The 20,311-nt window shown below is 37.9% G+C and overlaps 1 protein-coding gene across 1 annotated transcript; it reads right to left on the minus strand.

Moving 5' to 3' along the window:
- Positions 1–1,690: 1,690 nt before the first annotated feature.
- On the minus strand, positions 1,691–19,383 carry LOC145781050 (uncharacterized). The gene is made up of 20 exons (XM_082592772.1): positions 19,184–19,383; positions 18,769–18,943; positions 17,158–17,230; positions 16,700–16,842; positions 16,100–16,205; positions 15,697–15,793; positions 14,959–15,084; positions 14,413–14,535; positions 13,730–13,852; positions 12,237–12,362; positions 10,952–11,077; positions 9,560–9,679; positions 8,233–8,423; positions 7,765–7,916; positions 6,916–7,048; positions 5,894–5,997; positions 5,722–5,755; positions 5,143–5,274; positions 3,808–3,934; positions 1,691–2,731 (listed from the first exon to the last, which is right to left on the minus strand). Exons 1-20 carry the CDS (start codon positions 19,287–19,289, stop codon positions 2,520–2,522), a joined length of 2,529 nt encoding a protein of 842 aa, XP_082448898.1. The 5' UTR covers positions 19,290–19,383; the 3' UTR covers positions 1,691–2,519.
- Between the last annotated feature and the right edge of the window lie 928 nt (positions 19,384–20,311).

The raw sequence follows: 20,311 nt of genomic DNA on the forward strand, positions 1-20,311 counted from the left end.
ACAACATTTGAACAAAAAGGCGAAGACGTCTGGGACTTTAGTTAAAAACTCATTTTTTAAGTGCCATCATTTTAGAAAAAGCAAATTCATCAGTATTAAGGCGCCTTGCACAAGCTTAATTGGTAACCTATAGCCTAACTTAGAACGAACAATTTTAGCCTCATCAATGCCAACATTTTTCTCTGCCAGATAAGCTACTCACACACCACTGAACGTCATCCAATTCTTTGGTTTGGGACAGGAGCATCCAATCAAAACATTTAAATTCGGCAAATGAAGTGGTCTCATATTCTGAAATAGAGAGCATATAGGACTCATAGGTTACAATGAAAATTCATCTGAAGTGGGCATTGAGGCTAACACTGCTTTGGTTAGCCACAGAAATAAGAGCTCTTTCCGCTGTAGCCCTCTTCTATAGGTAGGCCTATCATACAGTAGCCTACCGTATGTTTTAATGGTAGCCTGGCAATAATCAACAATTAAAGAACTATAAACAAACGATTCGCTTTTGTTTTATAATGTTAAATGTAGTGTTGTTGCTGAGTTATGTTTGTTTATGGTTCAAAAGAGCTACCTCTCTACCCAAATTGAATTAAAGAACTGAACTCTCAATAGGCGTCAGCGGAAAAAAAGTGATTTGGCCAGCCCACCTTATGAGCTTCGCCAATAGCCCAACAGATCGACATGGTTGGGAAAGTGAGGCAGAGACGATGATTACCTATACCAATGACGGTTCGAGGGGAGGGGCATCGTGTCGTTAGGCTACCGAAACTATTTCGTCGGCGCGACGTTGGCGCATATTGTAAGTTATTTGGCCAGTGGGCCAACGTGAGCTGATCATCGATAAAAAAATAAACCTGTATTATGTATCCACAACATAAATTTGATGAAAAAAGTGGTTAGGCCTATAGCCTATCGCTAAATTACAAGTTTTACTTCTTTTTGAGGATTATTTGTTCATCTAAAGTATTAACATTAGTTGACAAAATTTTAGTTCTCAACGAAAGGCCCACGGGCCACGGCCTTTCGTGACCGACAATCAGCCGACGTTTCTTAATGCGCAGGTTGATTTGCCCCTGTAGTGTAGACTTTACAACCCCATACCATGGACGTTGAAAGGATAATTCAGGCACGGTATCAATAAAATTTTTGAGCCCCAAATCAAACCACTTCTTAGAAAAATATACAAGGTCTATATCTAAAGAATTCCAAACTACCGGCTCTTGGAAAACTACGGACCCCTAAAGTCTTCCCGGGCTCGGGTCCAAACGTTCCCACTAGACCCCCCCTTTTTGTCATCGCAATTGCACCATAGCCTACACCTTTTACTGCCTAAATTTATCAACAATAGCGTAGTGGGCCTAATTATTTTACTTGACAAAAAACGTACTAAATTGATATCCATGTTTTCGCGTCAAAAGAAGAAAGGACTGAAACGAAGAAGCTTCAAGATCAAGCAACGCTGGTTTGACTCTCGAGGTGTGCGCTTGAGCAACGCATTCTAAGGACTACTCTCCAGCGGCATCTCATGGATGGAGTAATTCCCTGGCAACAAGACTTCAACAATCGAAAACTTCACTCTGTCAATCTCGGTGACTGGACCTGCGCCAGTGATTCAAAGTCTCTACAAGTAGGCTACGGTAGTCTATGCGAAATTGCCACGATTAAGCTCTGCAAGAAGCTTATCCAGTCCGACAATAAAGATTTAATCAATCAATAAAACATAGACTTAACAGTTGGCACAGTTTTGTACGAGTTGAAATCTCACTAAAGTGGCAAATTAAAAATCACGATTTCACACTTGCTACCGAAGTTGAGGCAAAGCAACAAATACACGACAAAGTAGCAATAATGAATAGGCTACCAGAGGCACCTTTAAACTTACAAAAACTTTTTTTTAAATTAGCCTCTTTAGGTTGATAATTGTTCAAAACAAAAGTAGCCTGTTGTATTTCGAAGAGCTTTTGGTACAAACCTTCAGCAATTGTCTGCACCAGTTTCGAATTTAGCATACATAGGCCATGGCCACCTGGAGATGCGGCCTGATTTGTCACATTTTGCAGATTTTGATTACAGCTACTGCTAGTGCTTGACTGACATTTTTTGAGATGTTTTTACTTTTTGCGGTTTCCTAATGACACAAAACTTTTTGTTGCCTTGGGGAAGCAATAGCAAATGAGAAAAATTAAGTTGAAAAACGTTAAATCAGACTGTTATTGAAAAATTAACAGTCTGACTAAAATCTTTGAAATCAAATTTTCTTTGTTTTTCAACATGTGAGGATGTTAAAACCTATTGTGTCATCTGAGGAAAAGAGAAAAGAAAGCGTAAAAATCTAATTTTTAGAAAAATTTATTTAAACGTTCGCCCAAAGTTAGAAAAACCTGGAAATTTCTGCAAAATGTGACAAATCAGGCCGTATCTTTAGGTGGCCATGCATAAGCTTATTAAACCGGCACTGTGCACGCGTCAAAGGTATTTTTCAAACTCTTTCTTTCAATTTTGTATAAAAGGAATGTTTAGTTGTCTAATTCTCCAATATGCTCAAAGGCAATATATTCTCGACTTGGTCCAACAGATTCGCGTTGTCTTATGATAAGATAAGCAGCAAAAACTACTGAAATCAAGGCAATGAAGGCACAGGCGACCGACAAGCCAATCAACCCATCATTGGAAAGACCGGTTGCCGTGTCCACTTCAATGTTTTCTGCTTCTGCAGTTTTCAAATGATCTAAAAACAAACAAGAGAAAGTGTTATAGTTTTATTTCCAAATTTTATTTTAGGTGTAAAGTCATGTCTTTGTTCCAATTATTTTATATTTTGCACATTTTGCATTGCAAGACATTTGCACACAGCCTGCGTGATTTACCATGCTTTACATGTTAAAATAAAACCTAGCCTACATTGATTTATTATGGAGATATTTTTTTGCAACTAAAACAGTCTTCAATCCAAATCTTCAAGCCTCTGGACAAACCCGGTCACTAATAATCAAGATGTAAAACCCGCGCATGGTGTTGAGACATAATGTTGGTTGTAAACTAATCCATCCGGTAGGTGTCGCTACACGGAAAGTTGTCTCAATATTGACCTCATTCTTGTTGCTCAAATCATTGCTAGTTGCGGAAGATGAGGCGTAAAAAACTGGCTGCATAGCCAAGTGGTGGAGCCCTGGTTCGACGTTCGTTAGGGCGCCGGTTCGACACCGCTTCAGAGCATGTGGCCGTGTCTTCGGAAAGACAAAGGTATGCTGTCTACTGCGGAGTGGTGCTCCTTTGATTTCTCTAATAATTTTAAACAGCACGCTGCTCTAAAAAAAATGCCTGCGGTCCTTCTAAGGTCTACAGCCCGCTGAAAAAAAGGCGTAAAAAAGTCATTTTTTTTTTAAGCAACTTTGGCTGTTTCAGATCGTCACTGATTTTCATGGTCACTCGTAACTTTTTGTATTGTGCAACCTATTAAATTTTCACCAAGGTTCCAATGAAAAAATTAAAAAAACTGAAATAATTTCCACAGCAGTGAAATTTGATTTGTTTCTATTCTTTTTTTAAATTGTGCAACTCAACGATTTCTTGTTGGTTTCATGACTCTTCAAAAATGCAACCATGGACAACACCCTTCTAATCTAAGGTAGAGAAAAGTCTCTCTTAATTTTGAATATTAATATAAAAAAACAGTTTATCATTGCAAAAGTTGTTAGATAGCTTAAGCTTACACACCTAATCTTGTTAAAAAGTTAATACATCACAAAAGATAAACGATTTTAGCTTATGACAGGTCGAGATCAATGACATGCAATAGCCTACCTTTCTTCATGACAAAAGGGCCAACAGAAATCAACTTAGTCTTTAGAATGTGACCTATCAATATCTGCCTCTTGTTTCTTCGTCTGGTAATAGATTGCAAGGACCGCTTGCGTCTGGAGTTACAACTCTGAAACCAATTAATTTTTTAATCAAACTATTTTATATTTCTTCATTAACGTGTCTGCAACTGCAACGAAAAATATATTAAGTTACTATAAGTTACTAAGTTGCTTTCTCATCGACTTAATCTAACTTTTCAACCACAAAGCTAGATATCTAAGATTGCGTGATGTAGAAACATATATGAACTTTGTCTGTCAGCAGCGATATGACTGATTAATATTAATCAAAAACACAAAATTGAAAAATTACAATAAAATTTATAACAGTAAATGGTTCTTTAAATTTAGTCGCCATCTCCGCTTGCAGAAGATTGCTCATCAACATGAGTTATATGTTTTCATGAGTCACAGTTTTTAGCTACAGTGCCCAGTGTCTTTAAATTGAGTTCGGTCCATGCCCAGATGTTGTCATGCCTTGCAATGCAAATTGCTCATCAACATGAGTTATATGTTTTCATGAGTCACAGTTTTTAGCTACAGTGCCCAGTGTCGTTAAATTGAGTTCGGTCCATGCCCAGATGTTGTCATGCCTTGCAATGCAAATTGCTCATCAACATGAGTTATATGTTTTCATGAGTCACAGTTTTTAGCTACAGTGCCCAGTGTTGTTAAATTGAGTTCGGTCCATGCCCAGATGTTGTCATGCCATCGCCTTGGTGGTGTGCTTCTTTATCTCTTTCCGTTAACTTTACCTTCAATGCAGACTTTTTCTGACTCCGTATTTTGATTTTTCAGTGTGGCCGAAAAGTTTTAGAATATTTGATTCTATTGTTGCAGCAATTGGGTGTAGCTTTGTTATAGTCAATAAGACTTCTACATGTATTTTCGTGTAGTCAAGAAGCCTTTTGTTGGCCATGCTTCATTAGTCGATTGTTTTATAAATGTACCTAACTTCTATCATTGTTATTCCTGATGACACTATGATGTGCCGAAAGTGCTCCCTGTAAATCTATATCAACGCAATGTTTTCATGTGTGTTTAAAAATATTATGCTGATTCTCTTGATGTTATTTGGCTTTATATATTTGCGGGACAAGAAGAAATTTTTATCAAACGTCTAAATTAGATACCTTCATAATTTTTCAATAAAATCGACTTTGCAAAGTTCATAATCATAACGAGCATATTATGTCATTTGCTGTGGTTAGAAGGCCCAACATGAAACAAGTGGTAAGTTGCTTACAAAAGAATAAACAAACAAATCGAAACTTACTATTGCGCATGTGTTTTCAATCGATGTTAGACAGGCTTCCAACGAGCATTGCAAATAAACCGAATCAGAATTCACAAATCCAATAATTGGAGTTTGAAACCGTGCCCTCGTCTCCTCACCGTTCCTGAATACCTGCACATTGGACATATTTGTAGAGCACTCAAGCAACCCAGGCTAGAGGTTTGTTGATAAATATAATTAGTTATGAATATTTGTCTTTAGCGGCATGACTGGCTGATGATGATGGTCATTCATTTACCTTCAAACTTATATTCGAAACCGTAACCTTGGTAAGTTGACTTGGGCCAAGGTTAAATTTTCTACCAATAATCCAAAAAGAGATCTACAAGATTTTATGGATAATCTTAATAGGGAAAAAAAATTGTACAAGATGATAAAAGCAGTTGTGGCTTCTGAAGGAGAAAAACGTATGAAAACACTGCTTGGCTATACCAGACCTGCTTCTTTGTAATAGCCTTTCCATCAAAGACTCCTCTAATGTAGCTTTTGTACCCCGAAAGAGGCTGTTGAATTTTGAAAGTGAAACGTCAACACAATTAGGGTATTGTACAAACTTACTTTTATATTTTCGTTTGCACCAGCGACAGGACATCTGAAAGCAAAAATTTCAAAATGAGCGACACTCTACAGTATAGAATCTAGAATCTAGATGCAACTAAATAAAATCAAAACTTTGACAACGCAGCTTGATGACGTGAGATAACATATTTGTAACTTGATAAAAACGTACCCATCTTCGATAAATGTGTATCTGAGAGCGCCATTGGGGTCCGGCGTTGCCCAACAGCTGTTGATCTGCAAAGCCAAGTCTTCCACGGAACTATCCAAGGATATCTAAAGTGGCAAGTTTTAAGAATTGATATAATATAAAAAATAAAAAAAATTGGGCTTGTAAAGTCGTTGTGTTGAAAACCTTCTGCATTTTGGTGTTAAATTTTAAAATGTAAATTTAATTAATTAAATTTAATTAAAATGTGAATAAAATGTGTGAATAAAATTTGACAAAATTTAGTTTGACTTTGCAGTCTTGTTGAAACTCTCAAAGTAGCAGGTGTATGGAAAAAGAAACAAAACAAATGTAAGAGACATTTACATAAAAAATAAACATACAATAGCTATCTGAGATAACGTAAACAAAAAATTACAAAAAACTAACAGAGAGTACACAAATTCCTGACTGAATATTTACAGTTGAATGTAAAACGTTAAGATCTACCACAAACACATAAAATTAAACACAAGACACAACTTGATTGAGTGTTATATAATATTAATATTTTTTAATATTGCAAATGCTATTTAGCTGCGTGGTCGAGTGGTGAGAGGAACCGTAAGACACCCGAAAGAACGTCGCTTTGAACTGCTTCAGTGCGCGGGCTATGGATACTGGTAGAGATTTTGAACAACCGACGCAGGCCCGTTCACTAGTTGTTGAAGTGTTCTTTGCTGGGAAATTATTCCATTCATTAGGTGCAGCTGAATGGAGAGCATTCCTCATATGGCGTTGCTCAAGCACACACCTCGAGAGTCGAACCAGTGCCACGCTTGATCTTGGAGCTTCTTCGTTCACAAAGTCAAGCATTAACCACCTGAGCTATCGCGGCGAACAATTGCTTGCGGTTACACACGCATGAAGACGGACAAGAAGTTTGGCTATTTTGCCTTTTCATGCGCGTAGCCTAATTATGAATCAGCTAATGGGCATAAGTTTAAATATGAAAAAAAAAACAGATAAAGCAATAGCCTACTTACCTGCACAAAAATAATATCATTTGGTGAATATTCGGTTCTGGCGTCTTCAACTGTGTAGGCTGCGTCTGTGAAGAGTTCAAATTTGGCATCAAATTCGCCTAAACTGGTCGGAGGTTGTAGAGCGACAAGGTTACTGGTAAGAAAGAAAATATAAACAGTTATTGCGTTGATTCATTGTTTATGATAACAGAACATATAGATATTGAGGTGTTTAAAACGTGCATGACTAGTTTTTGTAATAAAATGCAGCATACATTTAGGCATGGACCGGTCTCAAAATTGCCAATCTTGGAAACAGATAACCCATGTTGATGAGCAATCTGTTGCAAGCGGAGATGACGAATGATGATGATATATCTCTGTAGAAAACATGTCCACCAAACAAAAAAAATCATCTTTTCAACAGTTCTAATCTTTCTATGGATGGACAGTCTTTATTGTTGGATGAAGAACATCGGACATGTCTTTGTGACAGTGCATGATTGATGAATGATAGTGACATGGATTGATTAGTTGGTGTGTGAATTCTTGATGTAGGTCGCTTTAGAATAATTGATGGATGAAGATTTTTTCTGCTTTATGAAAATGTTCATTGATTCAAAAAGAATAACCTACAAGGCCTTGGACCAGAAGCTTTTACAGGGGGTCCAGAAGGTACTTTTGGAATCAATAGGAAATTATTTTAGAGGCCGGGAATTTTTCCAGGTGGGACAAGAACAGCGTTTTTAAAGTGTTTTGAAGGACCGATATGGTCTCGGTCGCATTGTGGAACATTTCCTGTAATTAGCATGGTACTAGTAAGAACTCTATTACTCTACAACTAAGCTACTAGTCATAAAAACATCTTACTTTGAGTTACTGTGGTTCAAACGCTCTTCTTCCATATTCACCCTTGTGCTGTAGGCACACTTTATTGCAATGGTATGGGGAACCCCGAAAAATGCGCCACTTTCACGGATGTTACTAAGCGTGTTGCTGTACACCAAACTAGTTTCGGTGCTCTGCAATGCAAGCATATACCATATTACCATATTATCATGGAAAGTAATACAAACGTACTAAACAAAGAGATACAAAAGAAGAGGATGGCAGGCTATAGGAGCGAATCTAGTAAGTAACTTTAGGAGGGTGATTTCAACAGAAACAATTATGTGTAGGTTACATTAATCCGACCTTGTAAATAGACCGTGAGTACTTTTATTTGTTTTACCGGTGTCGGTTGCACCATTCACTCTCCCATCTGAATCAGCCACCGGCAGGCTATCATATAAATAGCCCTATTGCTGTTCTGCAACTTGTACCAGTTTTATAACTCACATTGACTTCTGTCAAACAATCGGATAAGCCTGTCTCGTAAACCCAAAAACTTGCAAGTTGTTCGTGCACAACTCCCGTACAAGACGTATTGCGGAAGTGCAAGTCTCTCAAAGCGATGCCCTGTTCGGTCAAATACTTGGCGACTATGGTCACTGTGATGGAACTGTCCAGGCAAGTAACATTGACGGTCACTGGGAAATACAGAATAGTTTTCAAATTAAAAGTATTTTTATTGCAGGCTTAAGTTTCAGAAAACTAAAATCAGGAAAATGTTCACAGGATAAGTTTCGTGGCAGCCTACGTGCAACGTTTCATACTGCCGGGTGTGATACGCGTATCCTGCTGGTTAGTCCGCGGGCCAAACTTGCATTTCTCATCGACTAACATGTTTTATTTCAAAGTAGACCTACTCGTGCAGCAAACCAGATAAAAGGCATGGACTTCTAAATAGTAGCATCTGGACTGGAAACTCAGTGGGCAACAGGAGGCCAAACAGTTGGTACAACAGTTGGCCAACAGTGGACCAACAGGGTTAGTTACTTGGCTGTTGGCCCATTGTTGGCCAACTGTTGTACCAACTGTTTGGCCTCCTGTTGCCCACTGAGTTTCCAGTCCAGATGCTACTATTTAGAAGTCCATGTAAAAGGCCTACCTCGGGTCAGATATTTTTGCTTTGTGAGAGGCATTTGGCCCGCGGGCCGCACGTTGCACACCTCTGCCCTACAACATGGGGATTTCAGATCATAAGGATGCGAAAGTACGTCGGCTTTTGACTTGTCCGCCGCACTACAGTATAAGGGCTACGTTTTATTTTTGATTCACAGAGTATTGTACCTTTTACGGTTATATAAAAGGAATGAAGTTGATTTTTACGTAATTTAAGGTTTTTGTTGAAAGCAAGCTTGTAGCAAGGCGTAAAAAAATTAATGTCCGCCCCGATAGCTCAGTTGGTTACCACGTGACTTCGTGAATGAAGAAGCTTCAAGATCAAGCGGCGCTGGTTCGACTCACGGGGTGTGCGCTTGAGCAACGCATTCTAAGGACTACTCTCCATTCAGCGGCACCTAATGGATGGAATAATTCCCCGACAACAACACTTCAACAATCGAAAACTTCACTCTGTCAATCTCGGTAACCGGCCTTGCGTCAAGACCCTCTACAAGTATGTGAAACTACCAGGAATAACCTATCAAGGCTAAACCAACTTAATATCAAATTAGCAATTGACCCTTTCCATGTTGCCAGAATAGCGAAACTGCGAGTCCCGTAATGCAATGTCCCTACTGAAACACAAGGTAAAGTGAGATGATCATAATGGGCTACTTACCTATACATTCCACACCGTCTCCAGTATATCCAGGATTGCACATGCACTTGAAAGAACCGGGCGTGTTCGAGCAAGTGGCATCGGAATGACAATTGTTTTCACCGTCACACTCATCGATATCTGCGTAAGTTGATGACGTTAAATTTCAGAAAGCTAATTTTTGCATCTTAGATCACATTTGTAACGCACGAGGTCTCTCACACAAATGATATTTGTCGTCCTTCAACAAACTATCCGCCCCGATGGCTCAGTTGGTTAGCGCTTGACTTCATACATACAGAAACTTTAAGATCAAGCGGAGATAGTTAGGTTAGGGAGGTGCTCTTGCGGTGTACGCTTGAGCAAAGCATTGGTAGCCTATATTCAGTTGATGGAATAATTTACAGGCAACAACACTTTGACATTTCAAAACTTTACTCTGTCAATTTCGGCAACCAACCCTGCGCCAATGGTTCAAATCCTCTACAAATATGAGAAACTACTTTCAATAAGCTCTCAAAGAAGCTTCAAGGATGAAGATTCAATCAATCAAACAGAACCAGTAGAATAGTATGATACCACATACTGGACAACGAGAGAACAATCTTACGCTTGACAAAAAAAGTGTCACGAGCATTTATCAACAGCCAGCCTAACTCAAACTCGAATATTTTGTCATGACCTATAGGTTTCATTGGATTATTACCAACCTGAAATTTCTGCATGTTGAAAAATACCAGGAACAACAAATGAAAAACATAAGAAAAGTGAAAACAATCAATTAATCTCACATCTCGCAATGCAAACAACTTTCTTCTAATAGAGTGGTCGTTTGACGTATAGTTACAACGTTAGCTCTTTGCGTTAGTACACTTATTTTTGTTTGTCGTATCCAGCAGGCTTACACCCGGTACTTGAAGATTTGGATTAAGTGGACGGGAAGGCAAGGAAGCCAATCTTCGTGTCCACCTTCAGGCATGGCTTTAAGTGTCCTGCCACAGACACAGCCGCATGCTCTTGAGCGGTGTTGAACCGGCGCCCTTTCGATTGCCGTTCCAGTGTTCTCACCACTCGGCTATGCAGCCGACGATGCAGTACACTGCTAAACTCATATTGGAATTTAACATAAGACGTAGACGGATAATGTAGGTAAAATATTGTAGCGAAAACAAAACTACCAAGTTTACTCGGGAAGACATGGATAGCTCACGTTCTTCACCAACTACATGGGATCGCAATTCACAAATAACTTTTGGTTTTAAATGAGACACTCAGAGGAAATGGCTTAAACCTCAATAAAAGTTATTGTTTTTTGTGTTTAAAAAACAACAATGCACCAGTTCTGACTAATGTTCTTTTATTTCATACAGATCTTTTACGTAGAATCAACTACTCGTAGGCTACAATTATTACCTGTGCAAGTAAGTCCGTCTCCAGTGAAGCCTGCATTGCAATTGCAACCGTGTGATCCACGAGTGTTGGTACACAGAGCATCAGCGTGGCAATTGTTTTGTTCAGGATTGGCACATTCGTCTATGTCTGTTAACAACAAGACGTGGAAAAAACTGAAACTCAAACTAAATTTGAAAAGTTATAATCACTGGCTGAGCTCGAACAGGGACTCAAATTCAAACTCGAATCCGAATTCGAATTCCAGTTAGAACTCGAATTTGTAAAATCAATTGTACATTTTACTAAATCGTTAACTTAGGAGTGAAAATGTTGCATTTGCTTTATCAAATTATTACACCCTACTCCCTACTTGTAATGGCAAGAGTGAGACCTAGGCTAAACAAAATTAAATATTTCAAATTTAAGTAATCATAAATTCCAAGGTCAATATTGGAAACGTAAGGGCTTCCTGAACACAATCAGTTGATGAAAGACCATTGCATTAAAGCTTTGATAGAGAGTTTGCTTTCTTGGACCATAGACAAACAAAACAAAGTAACTTTAGCGGGTTTAACATGTTTTGTAACACAAAGAAATATAACATATTTAAAAATAAACCTAAACGTTTTCGCCACGTACTTGTGTCGTCATCAAGATTTACTTCAGGTATATTACATCAGGTATATTGCAGAAAGTAATTCCTAAAGAGGACACACGTATGTGTCGAAAACGTTTGAGTTTATTTTTAAATATGTTATATTTTTTTGTGTAATAAAATATGTTAAACCAGCTGAAGTTACTTTTGTTTTGTCTGTCATAGGAGTAAAATCTCAGAAAGTTGAAAACTTAAATTTGGATCTGAACTTAAATAGCCTAATACATTTTTTGTTAAGTCGCACTTGAACACAAAAATATCTATAAGATGTTCAGTACTGAAATAAAGTTACTGTGTAATGTTATCAATTTGCTTTAGCCATATAGCCAATTTCTACAAATTAAAAGTAAATCAGCAAATTTTCATTGCTGCTTTTAATGTTCCAGTCAGGGATACCTGTTTTAATATCCTTGGTTTCGGTAAGCAAATGTTTTCATTGTGTAAAAAGGAGCGTTCCTCCTGGCAATCAGCATAAGGCTGAATAAGCTACTCACTAGAACAGGGAGCAGTTGCGATTCTCTAACTATAACGATGTAGCCTCCACGCTAGCCATTGCGACTATTGGATCAACTGCATGATCCTCGGCAGTCGATACTCTTGTAACAAGAATTGGCAGCGACAGCAAAATATTTTTCATTGTTAAAAACTCACCGTCACAACGAAACCCGTTTCCGGAAAATCCGTTTTTACATTCGCAAAAGTACGATCCTTTAGTATTCTCGCACAGTGCATCTGGACTGCAATCGATTGTACTTAAGTCTTCACACTCGTTGATGTCTGTAGGAAAAAAAGGTTTTGAAATATTTAACAATAAATACTTTTCAAAAGAATAATATTCTTGAAAACAATTTTATAACCCGATTGGCCAGAATCTGGTTTGCAGGTCTCCTTAATGTGGCCATTCTTCAGTAAAACCGACACTGATCAAGATAATAATAATAATGTTATGGTTTTATTTATTGTCGCTCTACAACAGCTAAGGTCTTTTAGCGACAGGGCTCATTTTTAATTTGTATCAGGTTTACGATGTTATCACATTATTACCCGATTCATTCTCACTGCGCCATGCAGGATAGAACACAATCGGTACCGTTTTTAAAGTCTTCGGTTTGACCCGACCTGGAATCGATCTCAGATCTACCAGCACCAGAGCCGAAGGCGAAACCACTCGGCCACTAAGCTGGTTACACTGATCAAGAGCATTTGGCAGTGTCTTTGGCAGAACACTTAAAGGCGTGCCTGAAGGTGTACACGAAGATTGACTCCCTTGCCTTCTCGTTCACTTAATCTTAATCTTCAACTTCACCTGGGACCTTAATTTTTTTATTGAGTGAGGCAAGAACTGGAAGAAAACGTAGCATATTGTTTTGAGTTTTATTGAGGTACAATGCCTTTGAATCCTTTCCAAACCTTTTTCAGAGAAAACTCATTATTTTTGTTAAAGAACTGCCCTTCCTTGAACGTTGTAGGCTAGAGACTTTTGTTTTAAATTGTTTAGAAGTTACCCGCTTGTGGAGCCCAAGCTCTTTATTGCTACCGCGGCCGAAATGTCCTCTCAACAGCTCTGCACTTATGCAGAGAGGGCAAGAAGATTGGGGATGGTGAACTCAGGAATGTCGCCTCACTTTTATTAAGCTAGATTTTTAAAGCACGAACTTTTTCTGGGAAGTTAGAATTTTGCACAATGTGGTTGATGGGTGTTCTTCTCAAAAAAATATATGCACTTCTCATACAAGACACTAGTCACCTGACTGACATGATAATCAACCAGTCCAGATTAAAAGTTTGCTATTCCAGGTGAGCTGATTATAGCCTCAGCTGGTTAATCCTTTGTCTTAAACAAGGACGAAGATCGCCAATGTTGTATTCTCACAGACATACGGTATATAATAAAATACAGAAAAGACAAAGATAAATATTCAACAATTTGCACCAGTAAATTCATCCAAAACGAGGTCAACCGCTACGCAATATATTGTGAAAGAAGGCAAAATAAAGCTCAGACAAACTGTACAAAGCGCTCATTTGATTCTAACGTCGCAAGAGCACGTCCAATCACACGTTTGTACTTTGTACACAAAATTCCTAATTTATCTGCTACTGCCAGTGAATGATTTATTGTATTTTAGTTGTTTCAAGCCTACCTCCGCATGCGACACCATCTCCCGAGAATCCAGAATCACATCGACAGAAGAAGGAACCTGCCACGTTCGTGCAAGTCGCGTTGTCGTCACAATCATTGTTGGCTACTTCGCATTCATTGTTGTCTGTATGAGAATGCTGATGTCAGTCTAATTGATTGTGTGGTAGATTTACTGTTAGCTTGAGAATAGCGGAGAAAAAAAGCAACTTTTGGCAGATGAAAATATCCTAGACAGACCAATGCATCATTTTTACATCGATTCAACGTCTGCATACGTTGAATCAATGTAAAAATGACGGATTTTGCTGTCTGGGATATTATTCTTGATTTATTGTACACTCGACGGCCCATTACAGATGTCAACGAGTTAAAAGTTAAACTAATAACAAATCTAAGCATTATAGGACTCAGTGGCTTGTCTTCAAATATAAAAAATGCTTCTGATTTTCACAACAATTGCAATGTTCTGGTGAAAAGGGGCGATCTTCCTGGCGTCAGCACTACCTAACTACTCACTATAGAACAGCGAGCATTGTGTTTCGCTAATCATACCGGTGTAGCCTCCACACTAGCCATCAAGACTTTTTCAAAAACATGTGTTTCTCGGCAGTCGAGTGTAGCAGGAACTCAGCGACAGACGCTAGAGCCAAGAAGTAGTCTAGACAGGCAATATCTGGCAGCAACCTGTACATATGAAGCCTGTTCCATTGAACCCCACTTTGCACTGGCAAGTATGAGATCCAATCAAGTTCATACAAGTAGCATTCGGATGGCAATTGTCCGTATTTTCTTCACACTCGTCGATGTCTGAAACACAAACAATCGACATTATTTAGTTTTCAAACAATAGCATAGAAATGTGATGAGTTTTTCATGTCGAATGGCAGACATAAAAAAATATAATGTACCGGTATCGTGTTGTAGGCTATACAATACATTGTTCTAAAATAGTATTCTAAAAGATTCCGTCTAAGATTATACTACTGTACAATTCAAGTAAAGAGGTGATTTTCTTGAATCATAAACAGATAAAAACCTAGCAACGACACGGCATTTAACATAATTATCACATATTAAGTCAACTGAAAATAATCTATAAACTGTAAGCGTTTTAGACCAAACACATGTTATAGGTTTGGTGAATGTACAAATTAAAGATAGTGGTAACACTGTTTTATCGATGTATACTTTAAATTTTAGGTTTTCTGTGTTGTTTTGTACTAAACTTACCGTTACACGTTTCATTTCCCCTAAAACCGTCATTGCATTGACAAATATATGATCCCACAGTGTTGAAGCAGGTGGCGTTTGATGGGCAGGAACTGCGAACCGTGCTATTGTCACATTCATTCACGTCTTTTAAAAAAAGAAAAGAAACTTATAAACTGTGAACACAAACATACGAAAGAAGAATTTATAAACAAAATCATCAATTTATTACTAGCTAAAAATATACCGTAGCCAACTGGAAGTTGAAATAAATGCAAACAAATTGTTAGGTTACGTTTCTCCTTCAACAAACCAATAGCAGAAATTGCATCTAAACTCACCAGGATGCTGCAGCACATCTGTTACTGAGTAGGCTACCCTAATTGTACTAACAAAATTTTATACTAATAAAGTAGACTTTAGGCCAGAACTTTTTGGTTGGTTTTAAGTTTTATCCTCGTGCTTAGAAAGCCATTGATTCCTACCAGTTTGGCATAATTGTGGAGGCTTTGAGCCGCTGATGCTGGCTAGGTTACCGAGATTTGCGGAGTAAAGTTTCCGATTGTCAAAGTGTTGTTTTTTGTGAAGTACTTAATGCACTAAGTACTGCTGAATCGAGAGTAGGCCTCGCTATGCTTCCTTGTTCAAGCGCACACCCCAAGAGTCGAACCAGCGCTGGTTGGTCTTGAGTTTTGTCGAGAGCAAATTCGAGGACTGAACCAACTGAGCTATTTGGGAGGATTTTTTTAGTTTTCTTACCTATGGCTTCTCTTACATCCTGAACTATGTTGTCCAGGTCTGAAAACCCATTCACACTGTAAACACCCTCGTCTGTGTCAGTTCCTGTGGCAATGATCTGAAAAATAACGTCATTTATTTTCCTATATACACCACCTATAAGCCTTAGATATGATCTTACAAGGTAAAACAAAAACTATCTAATCTACTATGCTGTAAACTTTACTTTTGCGAATTGCCAATGTACTGATAGGCCTATAAGCTGCATAAGCTAATATTTTTATTGCCACAATGACCTTGTATATAGCCTAACGCTTAATTCTTTCTACACAAATGTTACTACATTGTAATTAATGATAATTTGGGCATAGCTAGGAAACATTAATTGCACTTTTTATGTTTATAAAAGTTTTAAACACTTTACCCTCAGCTCTTCTTTGTTGGTTAGACCAACTCCAACAGCAATAACTTTAACTCCTAATGATCTGACATATGCTGCTGTAGCCGGAAGGTATTGGCCGTCGTTAGCACTGAAAAAAATAAAAGTTAGGCTAGGTGGCTTAGATTACGCACGAAACGGCGTCGGATAGATAATACGTGGCTATACGTTTTTGGCAATGGAAAGATTTTGACTTTACTTGAACCAAGTGAGTTTTAACCAGTATATTACTTGCAGTTGCAGTTCAATTCCAACTGCAACAATGTTTGATTTTGCAAACAAAGAAACGAGAAGATCAAAAAACGCTGGTTCAATTTTCAGGTGTGAGCTTGAACACTGAACAGCTTATTTCAAGAATAGCTCTCCATTTAATGGCACCTGGCGAATGGAATAATTCGAGGGAACACCACTTCAATAACTTTATTCTGTCAATCTCGGTGATCGGGTTCGCGTCAGTAATTTAAAGCATCTACAAGTATAAAAACTGCCAGGATTAGTCTAAGATTTCAAAGACGATTTGTTAGTCTTCGGACAAAAATTCTAAAAATCAATCAATCAAGCACGTCTTCTTGTTGCATGACCTACTTTCCATCTGTGAAGAGGACAACCACTTGGGCTGTCGAGGGGTCCGAATAACGGCGCGAAGCTTGGAAATCAAGAACAGTCTTGTTCAAGGCGAATGAAGTATAAGTGCTCAACCCTAACAGCTTAACATCATTCAAGGAATTCTGAAAAAAATAGCGCACAATTATTTATCGTTTCAACAGCTCACAATCCGTTGATCTAACAACAAGTTCTTCATATTTTTTTTACTTTAAAAAATACATTCTGCACTAAATTGAAATAGTTTATATCTCTTGGCAATATAGCAGAGGATACCATACTAAATGGATAAAATTAAATTTATTGCAAAGCTTTCGCCGTACAAGTGTGATTTCATCATTACAATGTAGGCTACTTATTCAAATAATCATTTTACTGTTGATATTAGACAATGATTTGATCAACAAGACAGTAATAAAATTTGTGTTTTTAACCGTTACCTCAAACACATCTGGATCAGTGACCTCTCCCAACGCGATCTCAGTGGTCAAGTGCATCTGATTGTCCAAAGAACTGCAAGACAACGCAATCGTTTACATAACAATGGCATCACAATGATATCAAACAAAGACCTTAAGACGCCGTAAGCGTGAAGTAATAAACCAAATATGTTTATGCTTCAATCACGTGATCTTTACGTCATGCCATAACACTGCCAAGAAATTCAATTCAAAATAAAACGAAACTGAACCTAAAGAGCTTGGATGAACATGAGACGAATTTCATTTCGTTTACTTTTTAAAATACTTGTACTTCCATCGGTTTTTGCCAAAATAACATCGGATGTTCTTCAAGACTAATCCCTTTGTCTTAGCGTTGCCAAACGTTTACGTTTTGCTTCGTTTTTTTAAACTGTTATTATTTTAGTTATTATTATGAGTAGTGTTACGTCGTATTTGTCCGCCTCCTTTTCTATGTGTAACAACTAAATTCGGATTCCCTAAGTAGCACCTGGCAACCCCTGCTGTCTCACCTCGAGGTGTGATGGTTACGTCATAATTGCATTTGCGACTTTGCGTTCGTTACTACGTTTCTTTGTTCTTTGAGTTTTGTCAAGTGGCACAGGCAGTACATGTAAATATCAGCTTAACGTTTACAGCAACTAGTTAGCGACTGACAGTTATTCGAGCTATTAACGGTGCTGCTGTTTTTTAGTTGAATCAAAACAAGTGTTACAGCATACTGTATTGTTGAAGCCTGTGCAGCAATTTCATCTGTCGTTGCCGTTAGCCTATGTGGCCAAATCAGTGATTATCACAGTTCACGGTAAGCTTAACATCCTACTGCAACCTTTGTGATAGAATAGGCCAATGTGAATTTTAGTGTCAATGGTTAAGTGTAATAAGTACCTCGTCTTATTTCCCGATGTTTAAATCAAGTACGGGACTCACCTATGATGTGAATTTTATAGCATAATATTTTACTGTTTATATGTTCAGTTTCGATCTACAACGGTAGAATTTTCAATTGTTGGGTTTCTCCCTGTGCTGTTCCGTGCGCCACAAATTAGTCGGTAAGAATTCATTAGGCCTATAATTCGTCATCTGTAATTCCGCATGAGGCCTAATTCGTAAGTTTTGTTTGCTAATCGTTGTTTTGCTGTGTTGTCACAGAAACCTTCTTCTTCACTTCACCGTCGCTTGTTCGTTGTCGTAGCTGTCGTTGTCGTCGACAGCTGAATACAATAACCGTCACTCTGTGTGCGTGTTCGTACGTTACAAGTAGTTTAATGAAGATATTGCTATCATTTTATCCATTTATTATATTTCGTATTATGATTTCATTTTGTGTCCGTTGTAAACCTATATCATCGCCTATGGTATTACATTGACAATTATAGTTGCAACACAACAGACAAATGGAATTATTATCGAAAGACTGCGCTGTCATCGAATCGGCAGCTTTCGTATATTTGACATTCCATTAAATCCTTGCCCACGCATAATCACTGATGAATGAAAAATTTAAATGATATTAAAACCTTGAAAAGATTATAGAAAGGTCACTCGACCAATGTAACACTTGAAAAAAGAGGAACATAATTCACATACTTGTTTCTGTTATAGAAGGAGTATTGAATTACACCAATTTGTGTCGACCCATCAGAAATGTTAAACTCAGCAGCAATTTGCTTGACAAAGGCTTTCACTTTTTCGAAGTTTAAATTTCCCACAGAGGTGGAGCCGTCAAGGAGAAATATCAGATCCAAGGAAAAGAATCTATTCTCTGTTCAAAGTTTATTGTTGTTAGTAAAAACGCAATCGAAGTAGTTTATTTTGCAGGTTGCCAAAACAATAATTTGAAACACCAATGTGGAATTATATCTAGAAAAAAACAAATTCTATTGGAATATTTTAAAGCTTCAAAAACAAACCGCAAAATAATAAGTCTATCTGGATAAGCGATTATGATCTTACTTTTCTTTGTCTTTGAGTAACAATGCCACATTCATAAAAACATTGTTACCTGTTTGTGGAGCCTGCATCTCTGCGGGTGTTGGTTGACCTTGTAATTTAGGCACAGACAGCACGAACAGAAGAACAAGGTACTTTGGTTGTTTTAGGGGCTGCATGTTTTCTGATTCCTTTTATGTCACTAATAGTAATCCAACTAATACCACGTAGCTAGGAATACTTTGCGGCAATGACGTTTGATTCTATCAACTACTTAGCAACTATAATACAATGAATGACGTTATAATAGTAATAATAATATTGAAAACACAAATGTTTGATTTTGATGCAAATTTTTCTTACAGGCGTTGAATTTTCTGGAGACGTTTAATCAACGCAAAAAGAAGGAGTTTTGCTGCTTGGGATGCCTATAAATTATCCTCAATCCTCATTTAACTGTGAACCTCACCTAACGTTTTACTCAAACCATAAATCTAACCTTTACGTAAAACAATTAAGAATTGTACAAGCAACAATGCTTCACATGATGGACAATGGTGAGACAATTCACTGAATACAACAACAATCACCGATTGCATTGTAGAGTTGTAAGAGACCTAATACCACAATTGAAAGGACGCCCGTTCGATATCGCTCAAGAGCATGTGGCTGTGTTTTCGGCAGGACACTTAACTGCACGTCTGAAGGTGGCACATAGATTGGGTTTCTTCGACGGTACAAAAAATTAACCCCAGGCGCAGTTTGTGCTGACAAACAACAACAATTAGACTTAGAGGCTAATTTCACTTGAATGGTTGCTTTTTAACCCTTCTTTACAATTGCTTCGTTCCCTTGCCGCCATGCTAAGAATTACCGTACGAAGAAAGCATAATTATTAACCTTCTTCGTCGTATGCTCTTGTTTGACAAGCTTTGTTTTGCATACGTTTCGTATTTTACTGACGGGGGGGACCACGTGAAGGTGATTATTTACCTGATAGATAAAACACTTAGTTGAAGGTTTGAGTTAGATGGACGGTTTGAAATTTTATCTCCCCAATGTCTAATCAAGGCACAGCCGAGCGTCGAACCAACGCCCTTCGATATAAATCAAATCATTTTAAGTATTCATGTTCTTGCAGATAGCACTGAAGATGAAAACAGTCTAGTTTTCGAAACGTTTGCTGAACATGAGTTTAGTA

Source organism: Aplidium turbinatum, chromosome 12 (assembly GCF_918807975.1).
Source record: "Aplidium turbinatum chromosome 12, kaAplTurb1.1, whole genome shotgun sequence".
NCBI lineage: Eukaryota > Metazoa > Chordata > Ascidiacea > Aplousobranchia > Polyclinidae > Aplidium > Aplidium turbinatum.

Coding starts and splice junctions, on each gene's coding strand:
- LOC145781050 (XM_082592772.1), bottom strand. CDS start 19,289: ATGCAGCCCCTAAAACAACCAAAGTACCTTGTTCTTCTGTTCGTGCTG. Junction 13,853..14,412: donor AACAGGCTTCATATGTACAG/GTTGCTGCCAGA, acceptor ATTCTCATACAG/ACAACAATGAATGCGAAGTA. Junction 7,917..8,232: donor ATTGTTTGACAGAAGTCAAT/GTGAGTTATAAA, acceptor CTTGCATTGCAG/AGCACCGAAACTAGTTTGGT.